The sequence below is a fragment of the Periplaneta americana genome, chromosome 14 (genome assembly GCF_040183065.1).
Source record: "Periplaneta americana isolate PAMFEO1 chromosome 14, P.americana_PAMFEO1_priV1, whole genome shotgun sequence".
NCBI lineage: Eukaryota > Metazoa > Arthropoda > Insecta > Blattodea > Blattidae > Periplaneta > Periplaneta americana.
In genome coordinates, this window is record NC_091130.1 from 147,203,194 (window position 1) to 147,223,804 (window position 20,611).

General features: G+C 34.8%; 2 protein-coding genes across 6 annotated transcripts in view; both read left to right on the forward strand.

Annotated features, from left to right (window-relative positions):
* Positions 1-931: 931 nt before the first annotated feature.
* Trmt6 (tRNA methyltransferase 6 non-catalytic subunit) lies at positions 932-10,789 on the forward strand. 2 transcript variants are annotated; one of them, XM_069846259.1, is made up of 2 exons: positions 932-1,111; positions 5,344-10,789. In XM_069846259.1, the coding sequence occupies exon 2, from the start codon at positions 5,362-5,364 to the stop codon at positions 6,787-6,789; it is 1,428 nt and encodes a 475-aa protein (XP_069702360.1). In that variant the 5' UTR covers positions 932-1,111; positions 5,344-5,361; the 3' UTR covers positions 6,790-10,789. The 2 variants fall into 2 exon arrangements, with proteins under 2 accessions (XP_069702360.1, XP_069702359.1); XM_069846258.1 differs by lacking the exon at positions 932-1,111 and adding an exon at positions 1,165-1,257.
* Positions 10,790-15,480: 4,691 nt separating this feature from the next.
* LOC138713822 (rab9 effector protein with kelch motifs-like) overlaps positions 15,481-20,611 on the forward strand; it is a 133,421-nt gene continuing 128,290 nt past the window's right edge. For 3 of the 4 annotated variants that reach the window (XM_069846262.1, XM_069846264.1, XM_069846265.1), the window contains exon 1: positions 15,481-15,640. The gene's annotated coding sequence lies outside the window, so the exon portion shown is untranslated. The remainder of the gene's footprint in view (positions 15,641-20,611) is intronic. The other variant, XM_069846260.1, reaches the window with a different exon arrangement.

Genomic DNA, 20,611 nt, shown 5'->3' on the forward strand with positions numbered 1-20,611 from the left:
TTTGTCTCTTCAGATATAACATTTGTAGAATAAAATTTTTATTTTTCGTATATCAGTTGTTTATTATGTTTATTATTTCTTTGATACAAATTGTCTTCTTATGACTAGAACATCAATTGCAGCACAAGCAATGTACAAGTAGCCTATTCCCTGATAGTACCTGTGCCATGCTCCAAATATTACAACACATGAATATAGTCTATGAACATTAAACTTATTACCAGAATAAAGTCCCTAGTTATGAACGCGTCATTTTTTTGCTTTACTTGAATGTAGATGGTTTTGGGTATTGTCACGTGCTTCATAGTTTATGAATTTCCATAATAAATTGATTATCCTTTTCCTATAATATTTTTATACGGCTATTTCTAAAAGAAGATCTTTTACAATTGCCAAATCTCATATTTATTTAAATCTTTCTTTTATATACGTATTTATTATCATTACTATTATTATTTATACAGTTTTTTGGAAAATCATTCAAGTGTTAGAGATTTGGGCGACATGTTTTTTTTTTTTTTTTTTTTTTTTTTTTTTTTTTTTTTAGTATACAACACCACATAAGTATTATGTGCTTTCATTAATAATTATCAGTTCTAGTAATAAATAATTTAAAATCAGAAAATCTTGATGATCGTAAGTTCCAATAAACCAGCTGTCTTGCATATTTTGAAGAGGCGATTAAAAATAGCGCTATAATATATAATTTGGTTACCCTGAGTTGTCGCCAACATTTGCAAAACATCTCCCATTTCTAAGCGCTCTGAAAAAAATAAATAAATATAAATAGATGCACAGAATTATACTTAATATAAATATTTACAATAACGTTTAAGAAAATTATATTTAATATAGTTATAAGTGAAAAATTATTAACGATATCGTTAAGTTTTATGTACAATAGTTGGCTATGTCAATACTATATGGCCAACTTTGCAAATAAGAAGTACATTTAACAGTCTCGAGGTGTTGGTGCTGATTTAATTGCTGTGTTACATAGTTTTATTGAGTTAAGTAGTGCAAAAGAAAATTTTGTTTTTTAAAGACTGCAAACTCAAAGTGGAATATCTAATAAAATATTACATTTGAAGGAGAATATTCGAAGCTGAATGTAAGTCGTACAAGTTTTAGGTTAAGGATGTCGTTATTCAAGTTCAGTGTTCCGCGAGTACCTATATTAAAATAGAAAAGTATAATTTTTAATTTATATTGAGCCACATATGTGTTTAAATATATATGCTGGGATATACAGGCATGGTAAGATATATAAGTAGGTATGAAGTAGTATCCTAGATAAGGAAGGTAACGTACATATGAGCTATGGCGAACATAGAAACAGAATTTCGGTTTTTATAGTCCGAGTAATTAGAAAAATGGAAAATAAATATTGGATAGCAGTATAATTCTCAAGGCTTATCTGAGTAATTAATTACCGATATGTAGGATCAATTGGAAAGGTTTTATGAAAAATTAACCTTAATACCGTGGTACCGTAATCTGGAGTTCAGATCTATTTTGTTTAGAAATAAAGTTGTGCCTTTCTGTAACACATTAACGTTAGTTACATTTGCAAAGTTTGATGGAAGAGTGACTGCACAATTAATTAGACCTATAAGTTACTTAGTGAGAAGTTTGCAACTTCTTAAAGAACAAATTATTGATGTCATCTGCTTACTGATGCGAGGGAACATTCTTGGAAATGTTCGTGGGCGCGCTTCCGAACAGGGGCAGCGGCATTTCTCCTAAGGTTAGAGCCCAGTTTAGGTGTATGTATTAATCGAAAATTAGGGACTAGAAAATATTGAGAATAGGACGCATGTTTATGTGACATTTTTTTTCGATTAATACACACATACCTAAACTGGGCTCACCTTAGGGGAAATGCCACTGTCCCTGTTCGGAAGCGCGCGCCCAAATAACTGTGGAACTGTTCACAGGACATGTCCTTGAAATTATATTTCACCATGATGATACCTCTGACTGTCTCAGTTAACATGCGATTTCGTTCTTTTGTCCATTGAGCAGATATTAGGGAAAATACTTTCTTAGCATTTCCATTGTGACGTGGGATAAATAAATAGAATTGACATATTTTTAAAAGTTCTGAGAAAGTTACAGTGCTCGCAGAACTATTGGAATTGAAGAATTTGCACCATTGTTTATCTAAACTTAACTATTTGTCCAAATTAACTTGATTAGAATATCTTTGTACATTGCAGAATAAACTTGATAAAATAGCTTAGAATCCTTAGTGACGTTTTTAGAGTGTAAGAATTCAATGCATGTCAATAGGTCATCATACTTTATGTTGTCGACCTGGTTGACGAGTTGGTATAGTGCTGGCCTTCTATGCCCAAGGTTGCGGGTTCGATCCCGGGTTAGGTCGATGGCATTTAAGTGTGCTTAAATGCGACAGGCTCATGTCAGTAGATTTACTGGCATGTAAAAGAACTGCGGGACAAAATTCTGGCACATCAGGCGATGCTGATATAACCTCTGCAGATGTGAGTGTCATTAAATAAAACATAACATTAACATTACTTTGTTTTTTATGTGCTCCAGCTTCAACCATTGAAAGCAGTTAAATTCTTTCATAGGTTTTCACCATTTGTTTAGATATTCTATGCATAATATCGCACATTATTCAATATTCACATTAATTCTAGTTGAAATGCGAAATGCCGGACATTTCAAATTTTCTTAAAATGCCTGCTGGACAGGATAAAATTATTAAAAAAGAGGACATGGCCTCCTTTTGCCGGACAGATGGTAACTTTATGTAAAGGAACTTCGTGAATTCAGAGAGGATTTTCCATGCTCCAGTATCAGTTGTTTTGTGTACAGACATAACCATGTAAATAAAACCACGCCTCATCAGAGAAAATAATTAACTCTGGATCAACCGTGCCATTACAAATACAGTAAAACCCCGATAAGACGCTGTTCAAGGGACCGCGTGTAAACCGTGTATTAACTGGGACCGCGTATTGGGTGGGTATACTAATTTTGACTTATAGCTCAGTTTGTAGAGCAGCTGGCTACGGACTGGAAGGTCCGGAGTTCGATCCCAGGTGGCGACAGGATTTTTTCTCGTTGCCAAACTTTCAGAACGGCCCCGAGGTCCACTCAGCCTCCTATAAAATTGAGTACCAGATCTTTCCCAGGGGGTAAAAGGCGGCCAGAGTGTGGTGCCGACCACACCACCTCATTCTAGTGCCGAGGTCATGGAAAGCATGGAGCTGTACCTCCATGCCCCCCAAGTGCCTTCACGGCATGTTACAGGGATACCTTTACCTTTTATACAGTATCTATTAGCATTTTTCTTTATTGAAATACATGATTCATGAAAGGTAATACAGTATTACTCCATTATGTAATTACTATACTGTACGTCAAACACATTTACAATATGTACTGTACTTAATTCTTTCGAAAAAAAAAGTCATTTATAGTTGTTTGCCGTGCATGTTCTCCAAGTCCTCATGTTTACCACACTTCACTTTCCTACGATTACATCCTCCCGACGTCGCAGCTGTAGTGATTGAATCGCGATTTTTTTATTATCATTCTTAATATTGATGATGGGAATCCTAATGAATCAGAGAGTTTTTTCTGAGTAAGGGTACTGTTCTCATCGTACTTTCGTAAGATTTCCAATTTTTCCGACACAGAAAGTGCTTTTTGTTTAACACTCTTTGTAATGACATTCACAGACACTAAAGGACAACAAACTGCCCAGCAAAAATTTCCAGAATTTTATTACGGCCGAGTGAGGAATGCTGTTTGAGAGAGAGGGTTAGCAAGAGGGTGAGGTATTGTAACTGTATGTAGGCTTTAACCACGCAGATAAGGAGTCGAATAAGAGAGCGTAACAAGAGGGTGAGGTAGGTATACTAAGGTATGAAGTATGAAGGTTTAAATGCGCAGGTAAAGGGTCGAATACCAATACTTTTCAGGGTAATGGCACCAGTGAGTTCAATGACTAAGATGTTTCATTGCTGTTACAGTACATTGCTGAAAATTACATCGAAAATATTCCACAAAAACAGCGTATTATGTGGGACTTGAGCACAACAAACGGGGTATTTTATGATGGCGTTATATATGAAATGTGCAGGGACCGGACAAAAAAAGCGTATTACACAGGATAGCGTAATAAGCGGGCGCATTTTATCGAGGTTTTACTGTATTCTGTAAAGCCCAAGTGAACTACTCTAACTTCTCCCTCATTACTCCACTGACTTTCCAGAATGTGGACACCCTGCTTATTCTTAAATGCATACATTTTATTTATGATATGCGAAAAGTCTAATATAGTTGTTATTTTGCCTGAAAAATTAGTAATATTAACACAATGTATTGAAGTAATTGATTAACTAGTGGACTTACTCGTGTTAATTATGTAAGTCTGTGCAGCTTACAGCTGTTTTGGTGCTTCATCACACCATCCTCAGAGCCTACTAGATCTCGGTCATTTCGAACTTCTCTGCCTGTTATGTGGGTGCGTTTGATTGTTGGAAGGTGTTGAATATTGGAGTCAAATAGTGTGTGTGTACTGAAATTGATCTGTGTGTTGAGAATTTGATCGGGGTGTGTTTTAGTGTGTCTGTATATTTCGTATTGTTCAAATGTGTTAAGTTTTTGGTTCTTGGGTTGTAGGTGTAGGATTTCCATGTCTGCATTTATGTTATTGTATGTATGGTTAGCATTGGTTATGTGATCGGCGTATGTAGATGTATTGTGTCCTCTGGTTATTGCTTTAATGTGTTCTTTGTAATGTGTTTGGAATGATCTACCTGTCTGTCCAATGTAGAACTTGTCGCAACTATTACATGTGAGTTTGTATACACCTGTGTGATCGTATTTATTTGTTTGTGTTTTTTGTGTGTTGAGATGTCTTTGTAGTGTGTTTTCTGTTCTGTATGCTATGTTGTATTTCTGCTTTCTGAATGAAGATGCGGTCTTATGTGTGCTTTTGTTTTCATATGTTAGTGTGATGTATTTCTTGTGTTTGTGTTGTGTTTTGCGTGTTTTTGTGTTTGTTAAGTTTTTGTTTTGTCTTTCTTATGATGTTGTCTATTATGTTTGGATTGTAACCGTTTTCTTGTGCTATATATTTGATTTGTATTTGATGACGCCGAGATCTAATAGGCTCTGAGGATGGTGTGATGAAGCACCGAAACAGCTGTAAGCCACGCAGACTTACATAATTAACACGAGTAAGTCCGCTAGTTAATCAATTACTTATATTCAAGTGTTAAAAGTAGTGTACGCAAGATTCAAAATGGATTATCAAGACAATGTATTGATTTGTGAAATTACAGTATTTATTTTCTGTTTCAGACTTCAAGTGCCAAAGAAATGTCTAATGAAAAGGACAAGTCTGTTGTGAAAGTGGGTGATTATATAATTATCCAGAGACAGAACTATACTAAGTTACACAAAATTACTCAGAATGGCCTTGCTATGCTGGGTAAAGATCAAATTGAACTGGGTTCTATTGTAGGCAAGCCTGTCTGGACAACTTACAAAATGGAACCAAAGAAGAATGGAAAACGTGTTTTTGTGCTGAGAGAATGTACCAGCTCAGAATCTCTTGCAGAACAACTGAAAAAGGATTTGTCAAGTGGCTCAGATAATAGAAACATATTCGATGATGGCAGGTCTCAATTGCTGTCCACAGAAGAGATTGTTGGTCTTCGTTCTAGCGGTTTGTCTGGACAAGCCATTGTTGGACACCTTATAGAAAATAGCAAGACTTTTAGAGATAAGACGGAATATTCCCAAGAGAAATATTTAAAGAAGAAAGAAAAGAAATATTTTGAATATGTGACAGTCCGATGGCCAACTATAAGGCTGATATCTGAAATTATGTTCCGTACAGATCCAGTGAAAATAATGGGTCTACGCATAGATACGTTATCTCAGATTATAACTAACATTGGGATGCATTCCCATGGAACGTACATGTTGTATGAGAGTGGATGTCAGGGACTCGTGGTGGCAGCCATGCTGAACAATATGAGTAGTGGTGGACATCTCATTCATATCCACCCTGGAAATTCACCACAAAAACAAGCTATTCTTGCGATGAACTACACGAGCGATCACATGTCTTGCCTTACTAGTGTCAATATATATAGTCTCCTACGAAAACTTCTTCAGGACAGTTCTGTAGTGAGTGAAGATGCAAACAGTTCTGTTTCTGACAATAACAAAGAAGCAGCAGAAGATAACAAGGATTTTTCCCATGTTGATATTAAAGAAGAAGAAGATATTAAACCTGATACAAATTCAGAAAATAATGAAACAGTATCTACAGTATCAAAAGAGAATGAAGTAGTCATAAAAAATGAAACAGAAAGCACAAACCTGATCAATGAAAAGAAAAGGAAACATTCAGACAACGATGAAAACACATCAAAGAAACCTCGATGGGAACTCGAAACTGAAAAAGCTGCCGATATCCTGAACACACACAAAGCAGATGGTCTTGTAATTATCGCTCGTGAACATCCTACAAATATTTTGACTGCATTGTTATCATTTGTTGCTCCTTCAAGACCATTCGTTGTATTTTCTCCATGCAGAGAACCTCTTCTGGAGTTGTATGTAACACTTAAAGGGAAAAACAATACCACTGGACTTCGGGTGACAGAAACATGGCTTCGATCTCATCAAATTTTGCCAAGTCGTACTCATCCAGATATCTTGACGAGTGGTGGTGGAGGTTTTCTCTTAACTGGGATTGTTGTCGAACAAGAATCCAGTACACAAGAACAACATTGAAATACATGTCTTATACGAAACTTTTAATAAGATGACATTGTTAATATCTTTAGAAGCTTGAACATATTGTGGTATCATAACAATAATAGACTGTACAGTGTAGTGACTTGAAATATTATAACCAGGAATGGCAATACACTGGCATTCTTTAGAAATCCCAATAAATTTTTATATTGTTTTGCGAGAACTCCAGAAAACATGGTGGGGTCAAAATTAATTAAATCTGAAAAATTATTCGACATGTGGTTGGATTACATTTCAACTTCATTTTAATTATTATTTTTCTTTGTTTTTGATATTTTATTTCAGAGAGAGAGAGAGAGAGAGAGAGAGAACGAAATGTTATACGATGAAAGAGTAATGGAACGGAGAAAAACTCTCTCCGGTGCCGGGATCTGAACCCGGGTTTTCAGCTCTACGTGCTGATGCTTTATCCACTAAGCCACACCGGATACCACCCCGGCGCCAGACAATCGTCTCACATTAAGTTCCAACTCTTGGGTTCCCTCTAGTGGCCGCCCTCTGCACTACGTCATAGATGTCTATAAACGTAGGACTGAAGTCCACACATGTGCTGAGATGCACTCGTTATGAGTGACTAGTTGGCCGGGATCCGACGGAATAAGCGCCATCTTAAATCACGAGCACGTAGAGCTGAAAACCCGGGTTTAGATCCTGGCGCTGGAGAGAGTTTTTCTCCGTTCCATTACTCTTTCATCGTACGATGACGCAGAATATCTGCATGGAAATGTCATATGTACTTCAGTACATTAAAATAATATATACGAAATGTTATAGCTGACCTTTCTAAGGGTTACCATGAAGAACGGCCTGCTCATCAATCCAAACAAGATAATATTTTAATTTATGTATGCTAATAATTTTAATGCAGTAGTACAATAACTGATTTTGTTCTGTTTATGTAGCCTAACATTGAGTGGGCTGCTATCACTTTCAAGAAGTTATTTCATTTTAATTTTTAACAATATAAATGATTATGTACTACAGCTAAGGAGTGTCTTTGCAGCCCGATGTTCTCGAGATAAGAACTGTGTCCCGAAAAGGTTGAAAAGATCAATTGAAAATCTTGTAATAGTTCCTCTTGCATCAAAAAGCAACCCAATCATTTCCCAGTTTTCAATGTTATATTTGTTTGAAAAGTATGCACAACAAGGATCGTAATGTTGTTTCTCCAGATTTACATCTTGTACTCGAGTGTTTTAGGGCCGAATTCATAGTCAACACTTATCATAAGGAAACCCTTAAGCAGTTGCTTATAATAATTTCCAATTTATAAATCCCACTGAAGTGAACACTTATTCAAATAAGGTAGCTTGTCAGCTTACTCAAGTGTTTCCTTATATGCTTTGTAATCAGCTGATTCAGTATATAGTGGATGATGATTATGATTTTGATAAAGTTATTGAGGTCTATAACGAAAATGAAAATGAAAATTTGTTTTGGCAAAACAAAAGATATATCAGAGATATGGAAAAGCCTTTAGAGATGTACAATGGCCAACAATTTAAGAGTAGATATAGTTTCAACAAGAACACTGGTATCTCTCATTGAAATTCACAATACAACCATGAGGCTTACCAATTTCACCACTGCTGAAAATACTGGTTCCTTTGAGATATTATGCTACAGCATAATTTCAGGTATGATTGTTTTTTTTTTTTTTTCGAAAAGTATTCACGTCGCAAAAAAGTATTATTTTCATTTTCGTTTGTATTATACCCAAGGAATAAGCTGTTAAAATTGGCATAATTATATCACTTCCACTTTGTATACTGTAAAAATTACTGAAAAATTAATTAAAATTATTTACTTACAGGAATATTTTCGGAGTTCGCATTGAACTCAACTGCAATTTTGTCCCATGTTAATTTCTTCTTTTCTAGAGATCAATTATCAGAATTTTTACTTTCGACGATGTCTCTTTATTTCATAACTATTTCTCTTATCTCACTTCTTTCTTCTTGTGTAAAATGCTTTCTGGACATCTTGTATAATTTTTAGCTCTATAGTATTTACTTCTGTATTTGTGTACGATTTAACAATTTGAAGGCGCTGGAAAACAATTGAATGTACAAAAGTGTTCACATCTAGCCTTGTCATATTTCTTTCGATGTCAAGGGAATGCTCAGTGGATGTGAAAGAGTAGCGTCTCTGCAATACGATCTAAAATAAGTGCTAAGGAAACGTTCATTACTTAAGTGTTTCCTCATTTTATAAGTGACTACTATGAATTCGACCCATATCTTTCAAAGTGTATCATTGGGTCAATTAAATATCTCTTATTTCTCTGTCTGTCGATTACAACTATGTCTGCTCTCTAAAGGTAAGCATTCATTTCATCGTATCATACTCATCAGACGAATCACACAGATCGGAAAAAGACTATCTTTGCTGTAATTGTTATGTAACCGCGTTCACTGCATCATATTGCACACATCAGCTCACGGTAAATGATCCATGTTTCTCGGATGAGCAACTTTTCTGATTCATGCAATCATGGCCTTCTTTAATAAATCAATTTTAATTGCTCAACTGTTACTATTATGTTGTGCCATGTTCAGTGTCGTGACAAAATGGCAGATGGAAAACTTATTTCGCTTGTAGAAAACTGCAAAGAATTGTATAATTTGAGGCATTCCCATTACAGCAATCAAGACTTTTCTTACAATATATTATGTAATCTATATCTCTTTTGTTTCTTCCTCTTTAATTAAGAAGCATGAAACAATTACAAATTCTTATTCGTTAACACTCGTGATTAATAGACCTAACCTCAAAATTCCTCTTTTCAGCAATGTTACTATCTTATCTCATATGTTTTAAACACTGATAGGAAATCCGATAAGACAATGAAATAGAGCCATTACAGTGAATGCACTTCATTTAAAATATCCGTTGTGTGCGTTTCGTCCGAGGAGTGCGATACGATGTAGTGAAAGCTTAGCTTAAGTGGAACCTTCATTTGAAAAACTATGAACAATGAATCTATTCATGCATTTCAAACTTGTTGCACTCTTTGAATCAATTGGCTACTGAGCTGCTTTCTCTATTGTGGCGATTAATCCTAAGAAGTTCTCCCTTTCTTTAACTAATAAAAATATGTTTGTAATTATTCGATATATTAAAAATTATGCAAATAGCAGATGAAACATAAACGAAAAATAACAAAAGAATAATTGCAATAAAAATAAATTAAATGTTACTTTCAACTGTTTATTTAACAAATTACCATCACATGTGCGAAATAATTAAGATTTCCTGAAGTATGATATTATTTTGTAATTTAATTAATTGTATTATATAAAATTGAAATAATGATGTGGCTTAACAAACATCTGGGAATTCTGATTAAACATGTTGAACAATATCAAATGTTTAATATTGATATTTCATTTGTTTATTTACCAAAGTCCCCATGAAATTATTTACTGAGATTTCTAACGAATTTCAGTGTACATGCAGGAATACAGTTTGTTAAAAGTCCAGTAATCTGCCATACTGCTATGGTTGACAAAAGTATTCATTTACTGGTGTATGTTTTTATATTTGTGAGGTGTGCAGAAGATTCTGAATTCTTGGTTAAAATAGTCCAAGCCACTCTACATTCCACTGAATTGTGACAGCTTAGTGGTAATTAGAACTCAGAACATTCTGCATGCAAGGATGAGGAAGAATCTTCTGAGAGAGGAAAAAATAGATAAAATGGACGCCTGGCTTGAATATCTTATGTGCAATACTTACAAGAAATCATCTCAGCCATCACACCAGAGCTTTAGTTAATGATTTTATATGACAGAAAATGATAATTTGAGTTTACCTTTATTATGAAATCATGCAGCCTGCACTGTCTACATGAAGGAGCACATTTTTTTACACATAGAGTTGACTCTCTCCACACTTGCAGTAATGTTTAGTCTTGAGAGATAAAGGGGAGTATTGTTACATAACGAATAATCCCATTAAATTTCGTTGAGTCGAATTTTGTTTGTATTCACTTTTCTTCAAAATATAAATCTCTCTCTCTCTCTCTCTCTCTCTCTCTCTTACTCGCCCTCACATTCATTTCTATTTTCTCCTCCCTCTCTTTACCTCATTCTCTCTCCCTTTCCCTCCCCCTCTCTTTTCTGAGCTTCAACCTGAACCTGTAAACCTCCATGCTACTAGACATAAACCGCTGCATCATCATATGTCCATACAATTTATTTTTCCACATTGATATTCCTTTCAAATTTCAAAAACATGCTCAGCTAAATGCGGTTGCTGTAATGTTCTCACTAAAACCAAGAAACCTTTCCTAATTGTCATCATCTTGTTAACATAGCAGAACATTCTGAAAACTTGACATTTTTTTTTTTTTTTTTTTTTGCAGTATCAGTGGTTTCGTCCATTATATGTGCTATAAATGAGGCATTATTGGTCTGCGACTTAATTTCCACTTTCAGCACTTGTAAAAGTAAATTAATCATCGTTTTGGATGTCACTAGATAATCCAGAAAATACAGTTTAATGTTTGAGGTTTAGTATATCATCAAAAATCTGTGAGGAGGTTTACTAACTCTATGTAGTTGTCTCATTTGGAAGGTTCAGCAGTTTCATAATGCCCACAGAGAGGTAATTCTTGTTCATCTAGGAAGCAATTAACATCAGTTACACAATTTACAGTGTGTCTATTACTTTCAGCAACTAGATTGGCAACAGGCCATGACTGTTTGGCCAAACACCTGCATAGAATTGGAATATATCAGTCCCCTAACTGCCAATTGTGCAATTCAAATCAAGAAATGGATTCGGAACACCTCAAAATCTGTGCTTCAGTGACTGACTATGACAATATCTTTGAAAAATATTGGAGTGCAAGAGGTCAAATGACTTTATTGTTAAATGCCTGGCATTAGAAAACAACAACAACTTTTAGCAACTTCATTATATACTTTTTCACATTAGCATTAAATTGTTCAATTAATGAAAATTCAATTCGAGTTTTTACAAATTGTTTAGGGTCGCTTCTGAAACATTATGGCTCAGCGACAACTTGGGTCTCCTCTGTAAGTTTGCAGATTTAGATTAGAAACTCTACACTTGATCAAAATGTTGAACTCTGGTGATAAAAGAAGATACGTCCGACAGTATACTTTTGATGTATCTTTAGAACCACACAACCAACTGGTATTTTGTAATTTTCTTTTCTTAAAATATGTAGTAGATTTGTTTGTTTTTGAGGTTAAATTCTGGAATCAAAGCTGTAAATCGACTTTTCGAAATAACACCACATTTATCAGTATAGGTGCTAGTATGAGGAATGGTTTGTGTTATAATGTTTTACTAACTGCAGAGAGGAACAGAGATCAAGAATGTTTGAGAATAAGGTGCTTAGGAAAATATTTGGGGCTAAGAAGGATGAAGTTACAGGAGAATGGAGAAAACTACACAATGCAGAACTGCACGCATTGTATTCTTCATCTGATATATAATTAGGAACATTAAATCCAGATGTTTGAGATGGGCAGAGCATATAGCATGTATGGGCGAATTCAGAAATGCATATAGAATGTTAGTTGGTAGGCCAGAGGGAAAAAGATCTTTGGGGAGGCAGAGACATAGATGGGAGGATAATATTAAAATGGATTTGAGGGAGGCGGGATATGATGGTAGGGACTGGATTAATCTTGCTCAGGATAGGGACTGATGGCGGGCTTATGTGAGGGCGGCAATGAACCTCCGGGTTCTCTAAAAGCCGTAAGTAAATAACTGCAGCTTATACTTTGAGGTGATGATTTTTAGTAATTTGGAATTAGAAATTTAGCATTTTGTAGCATTTGTACATTCGTTTTGAAGGAAAATACAGACTCTAAGGTTAATATAGGATGATAGCCCATGTCTTTTGAAAATATCAGTGTTGAATTAAAATCATACATGTATATAAATATTTATTATTTTTACATCTTGATTACACAACTTTTAACACTGTATCACTTCGGAATATGTATGATAAGAACTTTCTTGTGTTAAATTTTAACGTACCTTGTTAACATGTTTCGACCTATTTTCGGTCATCTTCGGAACTGATCGTTGTTGGTCTTGGCGCCTCTTGGTTCCTGTGTGGGTGCGTTCGTAGTGTAGAGTCAAAGAGTGTATGTGTTTTGAAATTGAGTTGTGTGTTGAGAATATCGTTGGGGTGTGTTTTTGTGTGTCAACTCAACACACTAGAACAATATGAAATATACAGACACACGAAAACACACCCCAACGATATTCTCAACACACAACTCAATTTCAAAACACACACACTCTTTGACTCTACACTATGAACGCACCCACACAGGAAACAAGAGGCGCCAAGACCAACAACGACCAGTTCCGAAGATGACCGAAAATAGGTCGAAACATGTTAACAAGGTACGTTAAAATTTAACACAAAGTTCTTACCGGTTTCATACATATTCCGATTTATTATTTTATTACTTTGTTATTCATGCTCATGAATTAGTGACACCATTGAAAGAAATCAGAACATACCTCTACATTTTATCAGTGTGGAATTAAAATAATTCATTATTTATTACTGGTACCTTGTTATTCATGACACCATTGAAACAAATCATCAGTGTATCAGTGTGGAATTATTTATTACCTTATTAATCATGTTCATGACTCAGTGAGATACCATTGGAAGAAATCATAGAACACACCTCTACATTTTATCAGCGTGGAATTAAAATAATTCATTATTTATTACCTTGTTATTCATGTTCATGAATTAGTGACACCATTGAAACAAATCATAGAATACGCCTGTACATTTTGTATTGTCATTCTTGAGCATCTACGTTGTTGGTAGGATCCCAAATACCATTGCAGAACTGCTTGGGCTAACTCAGGATATTTAATATTTAAAATCAATAACAATTGCATGCAGTCCACATCTTTATATTGTTCTGAATATTTTAAACATTTGGATATAAAAATATTCATATCCCTCAACAAAGCTATTCATATTAATATCCCGCAAAAATGATGTCTTTCTTTGCTTTGCTGTCACATAAACCTTTTAAATCAACTGATAATACCTGGCCAACAGTGGTAGGGTTAAAAACTTTACCAATCCCTTGGAGAAATATATTTGTACAATTTTCTACCAAATAATTGCGTAACTTTTTGCTACACCTTGCCATACACTCCATAAATAGGTTTTTCATTTTTTTTTCTTTCATATTTTCATTTGAACAGGAGTTTAAGAATTCCAGCACATCTTTCGAGAATGGTGCATAATGTTAACAGATCTTCCCACAGCTTATGTGCAAAAGTGTTAGAAGAGCCCTCCAACTGAACAATTAACTTACTAATTGAGACCAAAACCTGGCTCATAGACTTAGCCTCACAGTATACTCCAAAATAATTACATTCTTCATTCTTCATTAAAAATATCAGGAAGGATGAAGAATCACTAAATTCTCATCCAAAGATTGAAAGAAATTTTTAAAGTAGGTAAATACTTGTGAATATATTCTACAAACTGAAACCATCAACTTTAGCGTGTAAGCATAGGAAATGGGAATAAAACTGTTGGAAGGTTTGGATATCTTTCCACAAGAAAACTTAAATCTGTATTTTTCACACCTCTTGAATATAAGAAAGCCATTTTATATTATATAAACATAAATTTAACTTTATATAAGATAAATTGTTAGCTTCGTATTTATATCTATTTTAGTATAAATTTGGCATTTATAGTACATTTCGCATTTTTCACATATCGGTATTTTAAAAGTAGGTGAAATTCGGGAAATTCCTATATGAAACAACAGTGAATTACGTTTAATCATGACGTGACGATTGGGATCTTACAGATTAGATCTTTATTCACCGATAGAATTACAAGTATTCATGGCATCGTCAGTACATAAGAAAAGTAATTACATAATATACAATATCATACAAATAAACTTAATTCTAAATAAACTTCGGATACAAAACTGCAGTTCCTTTAAATATACAGTACATTGATAATGAAAAACATTATGGATTATACAAGGTAATATATATTACAGTACAACTTAATACTAAATGACGTGTGCAAAAAAAATTAAATATATAGGCTTAAGCTCAATCTTCAGTCTCCACTGTTCCATCCAGTCTCTTCTCTGTTTCATATTCCCGCTATAAAGCGAATTGCATCAAACGATGTTGATGCAAAGTTCACTTCACTTAAAATGTGAATGACACTTTCCAATTGCATTCTTAGTTGCGATCTTTTATATGTGCCCATATAAAGTCCTTTTGTTAGGGGTTTTCGTCTAACCAAAAAATATTGGTTCTTCTCACAAGTAGTAGTAGTAGTACAAGTACAAGAGGGGATTGACGTTGCAAATTTCAGATGTCTAACAGGAACGATAATAACTTCTTGAAGAGCCCGCCTTAGCAGATTTCCGTGCTGCATATGTTTCATCAGTATGACAGGCTGTTCAACTGCAAATTTATATACCATGCAGTCAGTTCAGTATCAAGTTAACTGTAAAAACTATTAAATCAGTGAATGAATGTGAGGCATATTACATCTAAATAAACGCTTGTTCACAGTATTATTAATAATACCTTTGGAAAATAATTTCCGTCTACTTGACAACTAGTTGCCAAAACATTCGCTACCTCCACTGTTATATGAGGTTGGTCATGAAAAAAAAAATACAGCCGGTGTGCGCTTGTGGTTTGTTTATGTGTTTGGGAAGTATGTGCATAAAGTGAATCTTGACAAGTTTGAAGAACAACATATTTTATAGATCTGATGTTTTACGCACTACTAGAGGACAAAATAATTAGAAGGAAACGAAACGTAAGTATGTGCACTTCGTATTAATTCACATTAAATACTGCTATTGAGACATTTTTAGGTTATGATGATTTGGTTTACACCTGTGACAATGTTGTGTCTTTGACATACTGTGTGTAGGTATGAAAACTAGTGACTTAAATAGAAATATCATCATGTTCTGTTATTATTCGGTCATGAAATTCAGAGAAATAGGTGAACATTTTAAGGAAGAAGTTATTACCGGTAAATTACTTATATTTTCGGATAAATTTCAGAACACGGATTCTTTTCTTGCCCTCTTATTTCAAAATTCCAACCTTGTGCACACAAAGTAAATTATTGGCACTGAAAAGTGCATTTTCGTAAGCATGATGCGCATTCGCCAAACGCAGACAAATCTGTCCTTTTTAGTATTTTAAGATATAACTGTGGGTGAGGAATCCGTATACTGAAATGGACGTTTTTCGTCCATATGTAGTACCTGTAATGAACTAGCAACATCTTCTACTATTACAGAATGGAATAAATACGGTAGGTAACATTCGTCCGTCATGTGGTTACGTTCGTCGTTATGTGGACAGATGTAGAATTTATATCGTGGAGTGCATTTCATTTCCGTTGTCGAAAATAGACTTTTAATTGCAAACTGACCTGGGCTTACGTTAAGGTTAATTGGGCGGACTCATTCATGCTAGTAGCTCATGGCAGTAGCCTATATATTCAGTGTCTTCTGCCCAAGAGTATGGCCTTCACCGCAAATTCAGCATTGTCCAATCTTTCCTCTTGTCTGCCTTCCTCTTAGTGTACGCTTACAATCCATATATCTTAATTTTATCTATCATATGTTATCTTTTTCTGCCCAAACTTTTTTCCCCGTTTACCACTCCTTCCAATGCAAACTAGCCAGTGACCCAGCCAATTTATTTTTCTCTCCATCATCAGTTTCAACATTAGTCCTATTCCTTCTAATATACCTTCATTTCTTATTTTGTCTGTCTATTTCACATGTTCCATTCTTTTGCATATCCACATTTCAAATGCTTCGTTGTAATGTCCATGTTTCTGCTCCATACAATGCCACATTTCACACAAAGGACTTCACTGCTGTTTTCCGTAGTTATTTTTCTAAAGGTCCGCAGAAAATGCTCCTTTTTCTATTGCTATTCTCCTTTTGACTTCCTGACAGTAGTTCATGTAATTAGCTTACTTCTACACTCGAAGTATTTAAATATTTGAAGCTGTCCATTTGCTGTATTGCCTCATTTTGAATTTGCACGTTTACCTTCCTTATTTTTCTTCCAATAAGTTAATCATGCTCTTCGTCTTGTTTACATTATCTTCATCCTATACTGCTCACAGCTGTAATTTATCTCCGGTAGTATATTACTTAGTATCATCTCCTTTTCTGCTAACAATGCCTTATCATCAGAAAATTTTATGCACTTTATTCTTCTTCCTCCTACTATCACCCCTCCCATGTTATGAAAACAGTTCTTCACTAAATCCTCCAAGTAGATGTTGAACAGGATTTATGATAAAGGAGATCCTTGTTGTACACCTCTGATATTTCTTCTCCTATCCTGACTTTGACTCATTCTTTCATATAAAGATTACTCATTTGCTTCCTCTCTTTCCAATCCACACGAATTTGCTTCAGGATTCCCATAAGTTTATTCCAGTTCCTGCTGTAATCTAAGTTTTGGGCAGGATGACGAAGTGTCCAGCTTTTGGAGGACGTACTTTCCTGTGGCACAGACATTAAAAAAAATATTCAAAATTTCGACCATTTTAAGAAGTAGGCTATTAACAGCTGAAATCTGAGTGTGGTACCAATTTATTTCATATTATACAACTATAATGTTATATATCGGTTGTATTTAGCAAAAGGTAGTATTGATTACTCGGAGAAATGGACACTAGTCCTATTTTTACAAGAATTTTGTTTTGAATGTATTTACTTTAACAAAATTAGGCATATGTTGTGTTTTCACCTCTTGATGAATTGTATTCCTACTTAATATATATGAAACAGAGATTGATGGTGTTAAGTTGTTTGACGAATATCAAAAACTGAAAGCATTTTTATGCGTTCAGAGTGACAATCTCTCCTTCATGGGAAATCGATTCTCAGTAGAGTGGATTCTTTATTCAATATAAGAATAAGGACTGTTTTCTGATCTTTTGAAAATGTATGCATTTTATTTTTCACTGCCTGCCATTGTTGAACACATTCACTGGCAGTAATGATAACCAAAGTTTTCTCCAGTTGCACGTCATTACAGAAATTAACAAAAATCCTCAGAAAAAGATTAGTAATAATAATATTAGTTCAAGTGGTATTCCCAAGAAACTAGTTATATTAATTAAAATGTATCTCAGTGAAACATACAGCAGAGTTCGTATAGGCCAGTTTCTGTCAGATGCATTTCCAATTCACTGCAGGCTAAAGCAAGGATATGCACTATCACCATTACTTTTTAACTTCGCTCTAGAATATGCCATCAGGATTTGGAATTGAACGGGTTACACATCAGCTGCTTGTTCATGCGGATGACGTGAATATGTTAGGAGAAAATACACAAACGATTAGGGAAAACACGGGAATTTTACTTGAAGCAATTAGTAAAAAGATAGATTTGGAAGTAAATTCCGAAAAGACAAAGTATGTGATTATGTCTCGTGACCAGAATATTGTGCGAAATGGAAATATAAAAATTGGAAATTTATCCTTTGAAGAGGTAGAAAAATTCAAATATCTTGGAGCAACAGTAACTAATATAAATGATACTCGGGAGGAAATTAAACACAGAATAAATATGGGAAATGCCTGTTATTATTCGGTTGAGAAGCTTTTATCATCCAGTCTGCTCTCAAAAAAATCTGAAAGTTAGAATTTATAAAACAGTTATATTACCGGTTGTTCTATATTTATGGTTGTGAAACTTGAACTGTCACTTTGAGAGAGGAACAGAGGTTAAGGGTGTTCGAGAATAAGGTGCTTAGGAAAATATTTGGTGCTAAGAGGAATGAAGTTAGAGGAGAGTGGAGAAAGTTACATAACGCAGAACTACATGCATTTTATTCTTCACCTGACATAATTAGGAACATTAAATCCAGACGTTTGAGATGGGCAGAGCATATAGCACGTATGTGCGAATCCAGAAATGCATAATAGAGTGTTAGTTGGAAGACAGGAGGGAATAAGACCTTTGGGGAGGCCGAGACGTAGATGAGAGGATAATATTAAAATGGATTTGAGGGAGGTGGGATATGATGCTAGAGACTGGATGAATCTTGCATAGGATAGGGATCAATGGCGGGCTTATGTTAGGGCGGCAATGAACCTGCGGGTTCCTTAAAAGCCAGTAAGTAAGTAATATTAGTTCAAGAGATGCAGTAAATGTCTTTGAGAGTCTTGTTATGAGTACCACTGCATTATATGAATACATTGTATAATTGTCCATCGTCCTCTCTTTAATGATTTTTTTTAGTAAAATGGCACCTCCTTTTTTTTTTAACCATTTTGTCCTTCAAAGGTGTATATATAGTTCGTACATTTTATCTTTCCACGCTCACGGATGTAGAGCGGACGCGACATTGTGCACAGTGCAGTTGCACACATTAGAGCGTGGAAAGATAAAATGTATGCACTGTATAATTTATATATTGCATACTTTCTATTTTTTCACGCTCGCGGATGTAGACGGTCGTGGCAGTGCACAGCGTAGCTGCACACAAAAGATAAGATGAAATATGCACTATATAGAAATCCTTAAGAGAAAGAAGAAGATACTGCTGTCAACAGAAAAATGTGTGGGAGTATTGGGAAATTGTTTTAATGAGAGTTTATGTTGAGTATGTTGATATTTCATGCAATGACACGTTTCTCCCCCCTCTTAGTGGAAATCCGTGATTTCAAGGAAAGTTTGTGGCTTTGCAATACTTATTTCAGAGTCGTTACTGAGTAGTATTCTCCTATTATTGTTGATGTGATTTATTAATATGATATGGATTTCCCTCAACTCGGAATTAAAATTTAAATACATAATCTCTTGTGTTTGCGTCTTCATCCATGGGCAGTGCAACTTATCGCAAAATGCTGATCAGTAGCATGCATCTGTAGGACCTAGCTTCGTTTGGAGAAAAGTCGTATTTTGGAAAATCCTTGTAAGCTCCGAATGTGTTTAGTCACAACTGCTGAAACCATGGCCATCAGCACAGTGCACCCTCGGGTTAGCGTCGCTTACCCGCGGATATGACATAGAACTGGCGAGCACCCGTTGTTGCTGGCGGGTATGCTGTCTCCCTATCCCTTCTGCATGACGGAGCATATTTCGTTGCATCCCTTGCACTTTACCCACGTAAGCGAGTGCTGACGACCACTGTCCTAAATCCTCCACAGTATCACATATGGATGTGAGACGTTCTTTGCCACCACTGCCTTCATCGTAATTAAGGATATAATAATAATAATAATAATAATAATAATAATAATAATAATGGCTTTATTTAACGTGGCAGAGTTAAGGCCGTAGGGCCTTCTCTTACCCTCAACCAGGATTATAAAGCCTGCTATCTTTGTTATAGAGAGATTTACCGCCTAGTAATAATAATAATAATAATAATAATAATAATAATAACACTAATAATAATAATAATTTATTTAACCTGGCAGAGTTAAGGCCATACGGCCTTCTCTAACACTCAGCCAGGAGTAAAACTGCGTTACAAAAAACACTACAAATTTACAAAGTACACTACAATTTTACACACAAAACTGAATAAGATAATAATAATAAAATGTAAACAACAAGTAAGTAGAAATCAGACATAATATATAACATACAGAAAGAAAGGAAAAAGCATAATAAAATGTGAACAGCAGGTCAAAATAAATGATGCATACAAAGTATAAAAAAATAAGACAATTATTGATAATAATAATAATAATAATAATAATAATAATGATAAAAAATAAGAATAGTAATAATA